The sequence below is a fragment of the Arachis hypogaea genome, chromosome 9 (assembly GCF_003086295.3).
Source record: "Arachis hypogaea cultivar Tifrunner chromosome 9, arahy.Tifrunner.gnm2.J5K5, whole genome shotgun sequence".
NCBI lineage: Eukaryota > Viridiplantae > Streptophyta > Magnoliopsida > Fabales > Fabaceae > Arachis > Arachis hypogaea.
In genome coordinates this window covers 4,183,433-4,196,855 of record NC_092044.1, presented here as the reverse complement: position 1 = coordinate 4,196,855, position 13,423 = coordinate 4,183,433, and the positions used below count along the sequence as shown (strand labels likewise).

At 33.4% G+C, this 13,423-nt stretch overlaps 1 protein-coding gene and 1 long non-coding RNA gene across 2 annotated transcripts; one reads left to right on the top strand and one right to left on the bottom strand.

Moving 5' to 3' along the window:
- Positions 1-183: 183 nt before the first annotated feature.
- On the bottom strand, positions 184-2,236 carry LOC140175018 (uncharacterized). The gene is made up of 2 exons (XM_072201909.1): positions 1,116-2,236; positions 184-187 (listed from the first exon to the last, which is right to left on the bottom strand). Exons 1-2 carry the CDS (start codon positions 2,234-2,236, stop codon positions 184-186), a joined length of 1,125 nt encoding a protein of 374 aa, XP_072058010.1.
- Positions 2,237-8,937: 6,701 nt separating this feature from the next.
- On the top strand, positions 8,938-10,712 carry LOC112710018 (uncharacterized). The gene is made up of 3 exons (XR_003156615.3): positions 8,938-9,280; positions 9,551-9,606; positions 9,844-10,712. It is a non-coding gene; the product is annotated as an uncharacterized lncRNA (long non-coding RNA).
- Positions 10,713-13,423: the final 2,711 nt, after the last annotated feature.

Sequence of the window (13,423 nt, the reverse complement as noted above, 5' to 3'; positions counted from 1 at the left end):
TTTAAGAGTTCACAATATTATTTTTATATAAAGATGTCATCGAGTATTTCTTATAATTTATTGCTTTAATATATATTGTAATTGAATAATTTATTGAATAAACCAACCATTGAATTACAATAAAAACGATGAATGACAATATATACCAATTTGGTCTTTTTGTTACAAAGTCTACAGCGGTCTTCAGCTGCAATATAATACATACCTTTCAAACTACCTAGCTTTGATTTGTCTAACGTCGAATATATATGCGATATTATTATTATTATTATTATTATTATTATTATTATTATTATTATTATTATTATTTGATGAGAGTAGAATAATATTATGTTGTGATTTTTAATAAAGTTGACCCGTATTAAGGAGGAAAATTTTCCCTAGGCGAGCTTCTATTGTTCTTTCCTAGGATTTTTTTTTCTTTTGTGGTTAGTTATAGTTTATTGGTTTAACATATATCGTAATAGATAGTCCCATCATGCCAATTTGGCCTTTTTATTGCAAAGAGGAAAATGAGAGAAAGAAAAAGCCAAGACTTAGCAACTTAGTCTACAGTAGGTAAGTATAAGACCATCTCCAGTAGGGAACTCATTTCAGTTCCTGTTTATGGCCCACCTGTCATAAAAAGTAACTCCACATTAGCTTTTGTGTCATAAACAGTAAATAGGAACTCAAAGCATCTCTCTCTTCTCCATTAGGAGGAACTAACTTTAGTCCCTGTTGTGGTCCCACTTAATTAATTAATTAAAATATTTGTAATTAATGTAATTAATTTTTTTTTAATAATATAATTTAAATATTTAAATTTAAAAATAATTCACTATTAAAAGATATTAATATTAAATAAATTCATATATAACAATAATACACAATAGATGAATTCGGGGTTACACTAATTTGTAAAATTACTTAATACAAAGAAAAACATAATTAAACTCTATAGTTGACGACAAGCATTGTGAAATTGCCATATGTGTTCAATCAAGTCCTCCTTCAATTGTCTATGCTGCTGCCTATTTCGAAGTTGGGCATTTCTTTGGAGAAATTGATGGTATGGTGCAAAATCTTCCTCTCCCAGCTGAGGTTGTGATAAGCCATTTTCAACATCATCATACTCTAAGCCTTGAGCAAAATTTCCTGCATAGCTGTCTCTTTCATCCTCAACAATCATATTATGCAATATAATACAAGCTCTCATTATGTTGGCAAGCTTTTTCTTTTCCCAAAAACGAGCTGGACCACGTATAATTGCAAAGCGTGCTTGCAACACTCCGAATGCTCGTTCCACATCTTTTCTTTGCCCTTCTTGGTATTGTGCAAATAACTTGCGTTTCTCGCCTTGTGGCTTTGAGATTGATTTGACAAATGTGGCCCATTCAGGATAAATACCATCTGCTAAATAGTATCCCATTGTATAATTATTACCATTAATAGTATAATTTACCTCCGGAGCACGGTCATTTAGAATATCATCAAACACTGGAGAACGATCTAACACGTTAATATCATTATTTGAACCAGAAACTCCAAAGAATGCATGCCATATCCAAAGGTCTGAAGATGCTACAACCCCAAGTACTATGGTTGCAACCCCACGATAACCACTCATGTACATACCTTTCCATGCCTTTGGACAATTTTTCCATTGCCAATGCATGCAGTCAATGCTACCCAACATGCCAGGGAAGCCACGACCTTCCGCCATTTGTAGCAGGCGTTGTACGTCATTTGGATTAGGTTTTCGCAAGTATTCATCCTGGAACACGGAAATGACACCTTCAACAAATTTTTCCAAGCATTCGATTGTAGTGCTCTCGCCTATGCGCACATAATCATCAACAGCATCAGCTGCAACGCCATATGCTAACATCCGTATCGCAGCGGTACATTTCTGAAGTGGCGACAAGCCTCTTCTTCCAGTTGCATCAACCCTCTGTCGGAAATACGGATAGACGTTTGAGAGAGCGTCTACTATCCGAAGGAACACATCTCTTCTCATTCGAAATCTCCGTCGAAAAATGTCAGCATTATACACCGGTTCATCTGCAAAGTAATCTCGGAAAAGGCGATCATGTCCTGCTTCTCGATCTCTGTTGATCCATCTACGAGGAATTGGGATAGGGCTTCTATCGATATCTTCTTCTTCTGAATCTTCGAGTAAATACTCATCGATCCAATTATCTATGAGTGTGTTATCTTGCCGTCTTCTTTTGCCATACAAAGCCTCATTGAACATATCATCAAAATTTCTAGCCATATGGGGAAATGTAATTTTTAGTTCTCTGTCGATGTGAGAAACAAGAGTTGAAGTGGAGTTGTGGAGTCATTGATAGTTGATATATATAAGTGTGTCTGCAATAAGTACCTTAACGGCTAGTTTTGTAACGGCTAGTTTTGCAACGGCTAGTTTTGCAACGGCTAGTTTTTCTTAACGGCTACTTAACGGCTAGTTTTGCAACGGTCACTTTAATGAACAACAACGACACAATAATATTGACTAATTTAAAAACTTACATCAGAAATAAATAAAACAAACTACATCACATACCAATAATACGCAATAAATAAATAAGAACATACTACATAACTCTACGAATACAAGGAACCATTAAGTAAACCACTTGGCCATTATTTTCTCACATGCAATCTCATGAAGAGCTCGTCGTTTCTCACTCATTGTAGATGTGTCAGCATTAAGTATTTGCATATCCATTTCCCTTTCTTTTGCTTTTATCTCCATTTCTTTAATATACCTCTGAGTTTGTAATTCTTGTTCTTTCATTGCCGCTTGAATTTGTATCTCCTTCTCTTTGATTGCCATCATCTTTGCTCTATGTTCCTTCTCCTCTTCTCTTTCTTTTTCCCTTTCCATTAGTTCCTTTTCTCTAACATTCTTAATATCTTCCATGAGAGATAATTTTTTGACAACCGATGATTTTCTTTCGCTACAATCTTCAGACATCTGTGCTTTTCCCTTACCTCTTCGCTTGCTCTTCTTTGATCCTTGTGGGCGAACGGGAGAGTCCACACCGGTTTCGTCAGCCAACGGTGTTTCTGGGTTTGATGAGGATGAGTATGCTCCAGTTGCACTAACCTTGGTTCTCTTTGAGCCGCCACTCTGTGTAGGTAGTTGGCTTCTCCATTTTTGCTCCAACCGAAGCATGTTCCAATGCCTCTCAAAAGTGAAATTTTGACCATAATTTGTTGAATAAAGTTTATAAGCCAACTCCTTTATATCATCAGCGTTCGAACCACTCCTTATGTTTCGACTAGCTTGATCGTAGCAACCAGCAAATTGTGCAACAGCCTTGTTGATCTTATACCATCGTTTCTTACATGCAACTACCCCCCTTGTCATGTCGGTGCAAAATTCTACACAGTAGCTATGAATTCGACTCCAAAATGTTTCCCCCTTTTGATCGGTACCCACTACAGGGTCAATTGAAACATTTAACCACGCACTGATCAACATCTCATCCTCTTCCCAATGCCAGTGTTGAATACTATCTTGCCTCCGATCTTCAATATCATCATCATTGAGGTCGATAGCATCTAATCCACGAGGGTTGGCAAAATCAGAATATGGCAAATTTGGACTAGATTGTATAGGAGTCTGAGAGGATGGGTTAGAAGAGCCACCAACACCAAATGCGTTATGTCTTGATGCACTGAATTGAGTTGGAATCGGCAAGGAAGTTGGAGTAACATTTCCGATAGAGGGGTTAAATATGGATGAAAATGGAAAATGGGGTGTTTGTGAATTTTGATTTTGCGGTTGGAATATAGGAAACTGATTATTATAAGGAGCTTGAAAATTGAAATTAGAAAGATTCTGTGGATTTGGATTTTGAAATGTATTTGGTAGTGCGAAGTTTTGATTTGGAACTTGAGTGTTTGAGGTTTGAGATTGTTGGGTATTTGGAAATTGAGGAAAGTTTTGTAAGTAATTGAAGAAAGAGTTGAGTTGGTTTGGATTCATTTTTTCGAACAAAAAATAATAGTAGTAGAACTTTGATTTTGTAAACTTGGAAGAAAATAAGGAAGAGTAGTAGAGAGTGTGAGAATAGAAGTGTATCTAAGTGGTATATATAGAGTAACAAAATATTAATTTATTACTAATAGCAGTAACATAGTAACGGCTAGTTTCCAACAGCTAATTTTACAACGGCTAATTTAATATAATAATATAAATTATTAATTAAATAAAAATTTAATCATTTAATTAATTAATTATTATAATTATTAATAAATTAAATATGATTTAATTATTTAATATAATAATTAAATCATATTTAATTTATTAATAATTATAATAATTAATTATATAAAGTATACTATATATATATATATATATATATATATATATATATATATATATATATATATAACGTTAATATGTATGATATATATGAAATATACTATATGTAACGGTTCAATACATATATATATATATATACATATAAAATTTTAAACTTTTAATTTTATTAATAAAATATTTTTTTTTTTTTGAGAGAGACCGAGTCCCTCTGAGCAGGGCTTCACCTGCTTTGAAATTTGTGAAGGTCCTCATTATTTATTTGCTCCAACGGTAGAGCCTCTCTTTTTACTGACACACAGTAAATGAGGTTCATAATTTTTGAACCGTTGGAGTTGCTCTAAGACCATCTCCAGTAGGGAACTCATTCCAGTTCCTGTTTATGACCCACCTGTCATAAAAAGTAACTCCACATCAGTTTTTGCGTCATAAACAGTAAATAGGAACTCAAAGCATCTCTCTCTTCTCCATTAGGAGGAACTAACTTTAGTCCCTGTTGTGGTCCCACTTAATTAATTAATTAAAATATTTGTAATTAATGTAATTAATTTTTTTTAATAATATAATTTAAATATTTAAATTTAAAAATAATTCACTATTAAAAGATATTAATATTAAATAAATTCATATATAACAATAATACACAATAGATGAATTCGGGGTTACACTAATTTGTAAAATTACTTAATACAAAGAAAAACATAATTAAACTCTATAGTTGACGACAAGCATTGTGAAATTGCCATATGTGTTCAATCAAGTCCTCCTTCAATTGTCTATGCTGCTGCCTATTTCGAAGTTGGGCATTTCTTTGGAGAAATTGATGGTATGGTGCAAAATCTTCCTCTCCCAGCTGAGGTTGTGATAAGCCATTTTCAACATCATCATACTCTAAGCCTTGAGCAAAATTTCCTGCATAGCTGTCTCTTTCATCCTCAACAATCATATTATGCAATATAATACAAGCTCTCATTATGTTGGCAAGCTTTTTCTTTTCCCAAAAACGAGCTGGACCACGTATAATTGCAAAGCGTGCTTGCAACACTCCGAATGCTCGTTCCACATCTTTTCTTTGCCCTTCTTGGTATTGTGCAAATAACTTGCGTTTCTCGCCTTGTGGCTTTGAGATTGATTTGACAAATGTGGCCCATTCAGGATAAATACCATCTGCTAAATAGTATCCCATTGTATAATTATTACCATTAATAGTATAATTTACCTCCGGAGCACGGTCATTTAGAATATCATCAAACACTGGAGAACGATCTAACACGTTAATATCATTATTTGAACCAGAAACTCCAAAGAATGCATGCCATATCCAAAGGTCTGAAGATGCTACAACCCCAAGTACTATGGTTGCAACCCCACGATAACCACTCATGTACATACCTTTCCATGCCTTTGGACAATTTTTCCATTGCCAATGCATGCAGTCAATGCTACCCAACATGCCAGGGAAGCCACGACCTTCCGCCATTTGTAGCAGGCGTTGTACGTCATTTGGATTAGGTTTTCGCAAGTATTCATCCTGGAACACGGAAATGACACCTTCAACAAATTTTTCCAAGCATTCGATTGTAGTGCTCTCGCCTATGCGCACATAATCATCAACAGCATCAGCTGCAACGCCATATGCTAACATCCGTATCGCAGCGGTACATTTCTGAAGTGGCGACAAGCCTCTTCTTCCAGTTGCATCAACCCTCTGTCGGAAATACGGATAGACGTTTGAGAGAGCGTCTACTATCCGAAGGAACACATCTCTTCTCATTCGAAATCTCCGTCGGAAAATGTCAGCATTATACACCGGTTCATCTGCAAAGTAATCTCGGAAAAGGCGATCATGTCCTGCTTCTCGATCTCTGTTGATCCATCTACGAGGAATTGGGATAGGGCTTCTATCGATATCTTCTTCTTCTGAATCTTCGAGTAAATACTCATCGATCCAATTATCTATGAGTGTGTTATCTTGCCGTCTTCTTTTGCCATACAAAGCCTCATTGAACATATCATCAAAATTTCTAGCCATATGGAGAAATGTAATTTTTAGTTCTCTGTCGATGTGAGAAACAAGAGTTGAAGTGGAGTTGTGGAGTCATTGATAGTTGATATATATAAGTGTGTCTGCAATAAGTACCTTAACGGCTAGTTTTGTAACGGCTAGTTTTGCAACGGCTAGTTTTGCAACGGCTAGTTTTACAACGGCTAGTTTTTCTTAACGGCTACTTAACGGCTAATTAACGGCTAGTTTTGCAACGGTCACTTTAATGAACAACAACGACACAATAATATTGACTAATTTAAAAACTTACATCAGAAATAAATAAAACAAACTACATCACATACCAATAATACGCAATAAATAAATAAGAACATACTACATAACTCTACGAATACAAGGAACCATTAAGTAAACCACTTGGCCATTATTTTCTCACATGCAATCTCATGAAGAGCTCGTCGTTTCTCACTCATTGTAGATGTATCAGCATTAAGTATTTGCATATCCATTTCCCTTTCTTTTGCTTTTATCTCCATTTCTTTAATATACCTCTGAGTTTGTAATTCTTGTTCTTTCATTGCCGCTTGAATTTGTATCTCCTTCTCTTTGATTGCCATCATCTTTGCTCTATGTTCCTTCTCCTCTTCTCTTTCTTTTTCCCTTTCCATTAGTTCCTTTTCTCTAACATTCTTAATATCTTCCATGAGAGATAATTTTTTGACAACCGATGATTTTCTTTCGCTACAATCTTCAGACATCTGTGCTTTTCCCTTACCTCTTCTCTTGCTCTTCTTTGATCCTTGTGGGCGAACAGGAGAGTCCACACCGGGTTCGTCAGCCAACGGTGTTTCTGGGTTTGATGAGGATGAGTATGCTCCAGTTGCACTAACCTTGGTTCTCTTTGAGCCGCCACTCTGTGTAGGTAGTTGGCTTCTCCATTTTTGCTCCAACCGAAGCATGTTCCAATGCCTCTCAAAAGTGAACTTTTGACCATAATTTGTTGAATAAAGTTTATAAGCCAACTCCTTTATATCATCAGCGTTCGAACCACTCCTTATGTTTCGACTAGCTTGATCGTAGCAACCAGCAAATTGTGCAACAGCCTTGTTGATCTTATACCATCGTTTCTTACATGCAACTACCCCCTTGTCATGTCGGTGCAAAATTCTACACAGTAGCTATGAATTCGACTCCAAAATGTTTCCCCCTTTTGATCGGTACCCACTACAGGGTCAATTGAGACATTTAACCACGCACTGATCAACATCTCATCCTCTTCCCAATGCCAGTGTTGAATACTATCTTGCCTCCGATCTTCAATATCATCATCATTGAGGTCGATAGCATCTAATCTACGAGGGTTGGCAAAATCAGAATATGGCAAATTTGGACTAGATTGTATAGGAGTCTGAGAGGATGGGTTAGAAGAGCCACCAACACCAAATGCGTTATGTCTTGATGCACTGAATTGAGTTGGAATCGGCAAGGAAGTTGGAGTAACATTTCCGATAGAGGGGTTAAATATGGATGAAAATGGAAAATGGGGTGTTTGTGAATTTTGATTTTGCGGTTGGAATATAGGAAACTGATTATTATAAGGAGCTTGAAAATTGAAATTAGAAAGATTCTGTGGATTTGGATTTTGAAATGTATTTGGTAGTGCGAAGTTTTGATTTGGAACTTGAGTGTTTGAGGTTTGAGATTGTTGGGTATTTGGAAATTGAGGAAAGTTTTGTAAGTAATTGAAGAAAGAGTTGAGTTGGTTTGGATCCATTTTTTCGAACAAAAAATAATAGTAGTAGAACTTTGATTTTGTAAACTTGGAAGAAAATGAGGAAGAGTAGTAGAGAGTGTGAGAATAGAAGTGTATCTAAGTGGTATATATAGAGTAACAAAATATTAATTTATTAATAATAACAGTAACATAGTAACGGCTAGTTTCCAACAGCTAATTTTACAACGGCTAATTTAATATAATAATATAAATTATTAATTAAATAAAAATTTAATCATTTAATTAATTAATTATTATAATTATTAATAAATTAAATCATATTTAATTTATTAATAATTATAATAATTAATTATATAAAGTATACTATATATATATATATATATATGTATTGAACCGTTACATATAGTATATTTCATATATATCATACATATTAACGTTATATATATATATATATATATATATATATATATATATATATATATATATATAAAATTTTAAACTTTTAATTTTATTAATAAAATATTATTTTTTTTGAGAGAGACCGAGTTCCTCTGAGCAGGGCTTCACCTGCTTTGAAATTTGTGAAGGTCCTCATTATTTATTTGCTCCAACGGTAGAGCCTCTCTTTTTACTGACACACAGTAAATGAGGTTCATAATTTTTGAACCGTTGGAGTTGCTCTAAGTCTTCAGCTACAATATAATATACACCTTTCAAACTAGCCTGGCTTTAATTTGTCTCTAACGTGGAATATATATGCCGTGTGCTTATTTTACTATTTTTATTTATTATTATTTAGTGATGGGACCATGGACTTCGACACTTACTCCATCAGTACATCCAACGGAACTCTATAAATTATATCACCTTTTTGAATCTAGCGCTCTAATACCATGTCATGATACTATGTACCACTCACTTTCGCTAACCACCACTCACCGTCGCCCTTCTCCTTCGTCTTCACCTTTGCTCACCCCACTCACCGTCGCCCTTCTCTTTCGTCTTCTCACCTTCGCTCACCACTCACCGAGACATTGAAGCTCTTATCTCTCAAAGAAAAACCCTAGCCACTGCTCTCTTCTTCAAGCTGTGTCGCCGCTGTCAAATCTGGTCCAGCTGCCGTCGCAGCTCGTTTTTATCGTCGCATTACGTCGCCTCTGTTTCACGGCCGTTGTCTGTTCTAATTCCATCGCCTGTGCTCCACTGCTCCCTCTCCCTCAACTCGGTTTGAGTTCTGGCCCTCATCTGAGTTTAAATTTTGTCTGTTATTTTTTTTTCTTATTTTTATTGTGTTGTTGTGATTTAATTATTGGTGTTGTTGCTGTGTAACTTATAATTGCTCCTGTTGGTGATGTGAATCTAAATAATAGAGAGTGATGACATATTTATTCTAAATCTGAATAGTATTGTTTAAGAGAAAAGTAATAATTAGAGGACATGTACTAAAAATTTTATGTTAAATCTAAATAATATTGATTTTTTCTTCCTTTGTTAGAGGCTATTTCAATAGTAAATAATGCATGCTGGGCTATTGGAGAACTTGCAGTTAAGGTATGTTAATGTTCTAATCACACTCTTGCAGTTATCTAAACTGACCAAGAGTTGAATGGCATTCTTGTTAGACATTAGGCTTTGGATATCTTTGAAGAAATCATTATTGCTCCAGCTTTTTGTTTTGGAATAGATTCCTATAACTTGGCATTAAAGTCTCAGCTCAAATATTCTAATCACACTCTTTCATAAAACTCGCATTCATGTATAGTTTCTGATTGTCTTCTTGTTTATTAGGGACTCAACAAGTCACTCATAGAGGGAATAAAGAGGGAAGAGAGGAATTGCTTGTAGTGTTACAGAGCCACATTTAGATCTTGAGGGTGACAATGAAAAAGTACTTTCAGTTTGCTTTGGGTTGGATAATTTGTGAGTTGGTTAATTTGTTGTAACTGTCAGGTTAGTTAGAAATTAGAAGTTAGTTTGTTTCAGATTTTGATAATTTGCTGCACTATATCTATTAGACTAGCATATGTTATAACAGTTATTTTAGTTTCAGAAGTTAGTGTCGATTAGTTTCAAATTCTGATCATTGTAGAACTTGATAGGAAGGAATTATTTGATTCAAGAGCTGTAATCTTGCATGTTTCTAAATTCTAAGTGGTCGGTTCAGTCCCCTATTGCAGCTCTTTTCCATTTCTTGAAGATAAGTATTGTTCATAAGTATAGCAATGGTCGAACTAATCAGGTGAGTTGCAGAAGGATCTAAATGTGGGTGTAGATGGTGAACTAGTGAACCAGTGAAGTCAAAGTTTATCAAGTGATTGTCCTGATATTGAATATTGAATGGTAGGATCAACAAGATTTCACGTTCAGATCGAAATCAGAGGAGGATTGTGACAGATGGCTGCATCAGCATCAAATAAAAGTACCGGCCAAAAAAGATTCGAGATATCCTGAAATAGAGGAGTAAGCATTGTGCGAATCTAGTATATCAAACTACAACAATAATTTGTAATCCTCTTTATATTCATTGATACATGGAAAGTAGTAGTTTAGACATGTTTCATTTTTTTTTACTCTATTGTTGAATGATTGTTCAATTGGATAGTTGGATCCATTGTTTTATGTACTAATATATTGTAACATTCCAGTGCTTGTGAATCTTTAGAATGTATTTGCTGTCTTTTGCTAGAATATTTTTTAGTCTAATATAATTGTGTATTTATTTTTATTTTATAATATTTAATTTATTTAATTAAAAATACATAATTATATATATAATTATATTATTAAATATTATGTTATACAAAAAATTATTAGAATTATATATATATATATATATATAAAATAAAAAAAAACAATGAGGGACCTAAGGCTACACTTATATAAAGTAGCTATAGTATAAAAAAAAAAGAGGGACCTAAGGCTACGCTTATAAAAAGTAGCTATGGTATACAATATGGCTACGCTTTACAAGTGATGCAGTAGTGTTAAAAAGCGTAGCCTATTCTAGAAAAATGAAAGTTGAAAAGCGTAGCCTTTGGTCCTGGACAGCATCACTTGAAAAGCGTAGCCTATTCTCAAAAGCCAAAAGCGTAGCCCTTGGTGCAGAAAAGCGTAGCCTTTGAGAATAGACAACGGCCGAATAGGAATTACTCCAGAAAACATAACCGTAGCCCAAAAAGCGTAGCCGTAGCCTAAGGCATCATTTTTTTTTACTTTTGGCTACACTTTTCAAGTGTACTTGAATGGGTGTTTTTCTTGTAGTGTACTCATATGCTTCAGTTGATAGGAAAATATAACACTAATGGTTATATCTCTAATACTCCTTAAACCTCCATTGTACACATTGTACAAATATTCCATTGATTCCTCATACTTTCTCAAATTATATATACAGAACAAGAAGGAGAGAGAAATAAAAAAAAGATATTTATTTATTTTTAAAGAAAATATTTTTTTAAATTTTAATAAGAGAGTGTTACGTGACATATTTTAGTTATTAAATTAATTAGTAATATATAAATATATTATATAATATAGTTATATTTTAATTTTAATATTTTAATTTTAATTTAATTTGAATGTAATTAAAGAATGTCATGTATATTTTGATTGTCAAATTTATAATTAGTCATTGATAATGATATATAAGAGAGATAGAGTAAGTGAATAAACAAGAGAAATAGAAAAAGGAAGAGAGAAAAAGGGAGAGCTCTTAATTTTGGAAAAAAATATTTGATTTCAATTACAATAAAAAAGTGACATATGACACATTTTAATTGTAAAATTAGTAATATATATATATCGGCATGAAATTCTTTTTGCAAAAGAAAATCTTGGTATAGAAAATATGCATTTGAAGAACATGCAAATAACCTTCGGAGAGAATGAAAGAAACACTTATTGAAGATGGGAAATTTTGTACCAAAGTTTTGGGTCCTTCGTGTAGAGAGATTCTTTCCTCTCCTCATCTTTGCCTTTTATTAATGCATGACCCCGTCACTTTTTACACATCCCAAAATCACTTGATATTTTGTTGAGTTACTTATTTGATATGTGTATCGTATTTTAATAAAAAATAATTTTTTTTAGATTTGAACACACTTAAATATCATTACGTGTTAAAATATTTAATCTTATTCTTAACATGTATTTTTGAAATGAGTTTAGAAATAATATATATTATTATTTATTAAAATAAAAAATATTTTAAATATTTTATATAATTAAAAAGATACATTAAAAGCCGTTAAAAAATTATTTTATATTTTATATATATACTGTGTATTTGTGTCATATAAAATTTTAAAATTAGTGTGTTCGTGTATCTCATATCGTGTCGTATCTCGTCTATATGTTAGTATCCGTGCATTATAGATTGTTCACATCATTTATAATCATCATTGTTTCCTATATTTTTTCTTGTTAAATACAGGTTCAATGTGACCAAATAAAATAGATAAAAAAATAGAAAAAAATAATTGTAAACACTGTAAATAATAAATAAAAAAAAGATAAATTAAAAATTAAAAATCAAATTTTTAATAAATTATTTAATTTTAAATTTTATAATTTTAAAAAATTAAAATTAACAATTAAATATATTCACACACGCTTACTTCTAATTAGGAAAGCTGTAACATCCTACCATATAGAGCTTTACACTTAACCCGTAAAATTGAGATGGTGTGATATTACGACCTCTTAAATAAAATATATACATATAATAGCAGAAATGATATAATAAACTAGGAGCTTTGAAAAACATGTGAAAACTAAAGTCGCGGAAATAAAAGCGCAACGCTCAGGAAACAAGATTATTTGTGTGCGAAAAGAACTAAAGATCATAGGTATAAATAAACAGAAAGTGGAAAAAGAGGACCAAAAGTACAAATAACAAACTCCTAACTCAGCCTGCGAAGTTAAGGTTGGTCGGATAATATATATATCCCAAAACCCAAAATACATAACCAAAAATCCTAGCTCTCCATAAACCTCTAAGAGGAGCAAAATAAACAAGTTGGTCGGAGAGAAAGTTACACTACAAGAAAAACACCTATTCAGGTACACTTGAAAAGTGTAGCCAAAAGTGAAAAAAAATGATGCCTTAAGCTACGACTATGCTTTTTGGGCTACGGCTACGCTTTTTGGAGTGATTCCTATTCGGCCGCTGCCTATTCTCAAAGGCTACGCTTTTCTGCACCAAAGGCTACGCTTTTGGCCTTTGAGAATAGACTACACTTTTCAAGTGATGCTGTCCAGGACCAAAGGCTACGCTTTTCAGCTTTCATTTTTCCAAAATAGGCTACGCTTTTCAACACTACTACATCACTTGTAAAGCGTAGCCACATTGTATACCATAGCTATTTTT

Excerpts from the sequence above, each read along its gene's own strand:
- LOC140175018 (XM_072201909.1), bottom strand. The coding sequence starts at position 2,236 with ATGTTCAATGAGGCTTTGTATGGCAAAAGAAGACGGCAAGATAACACA.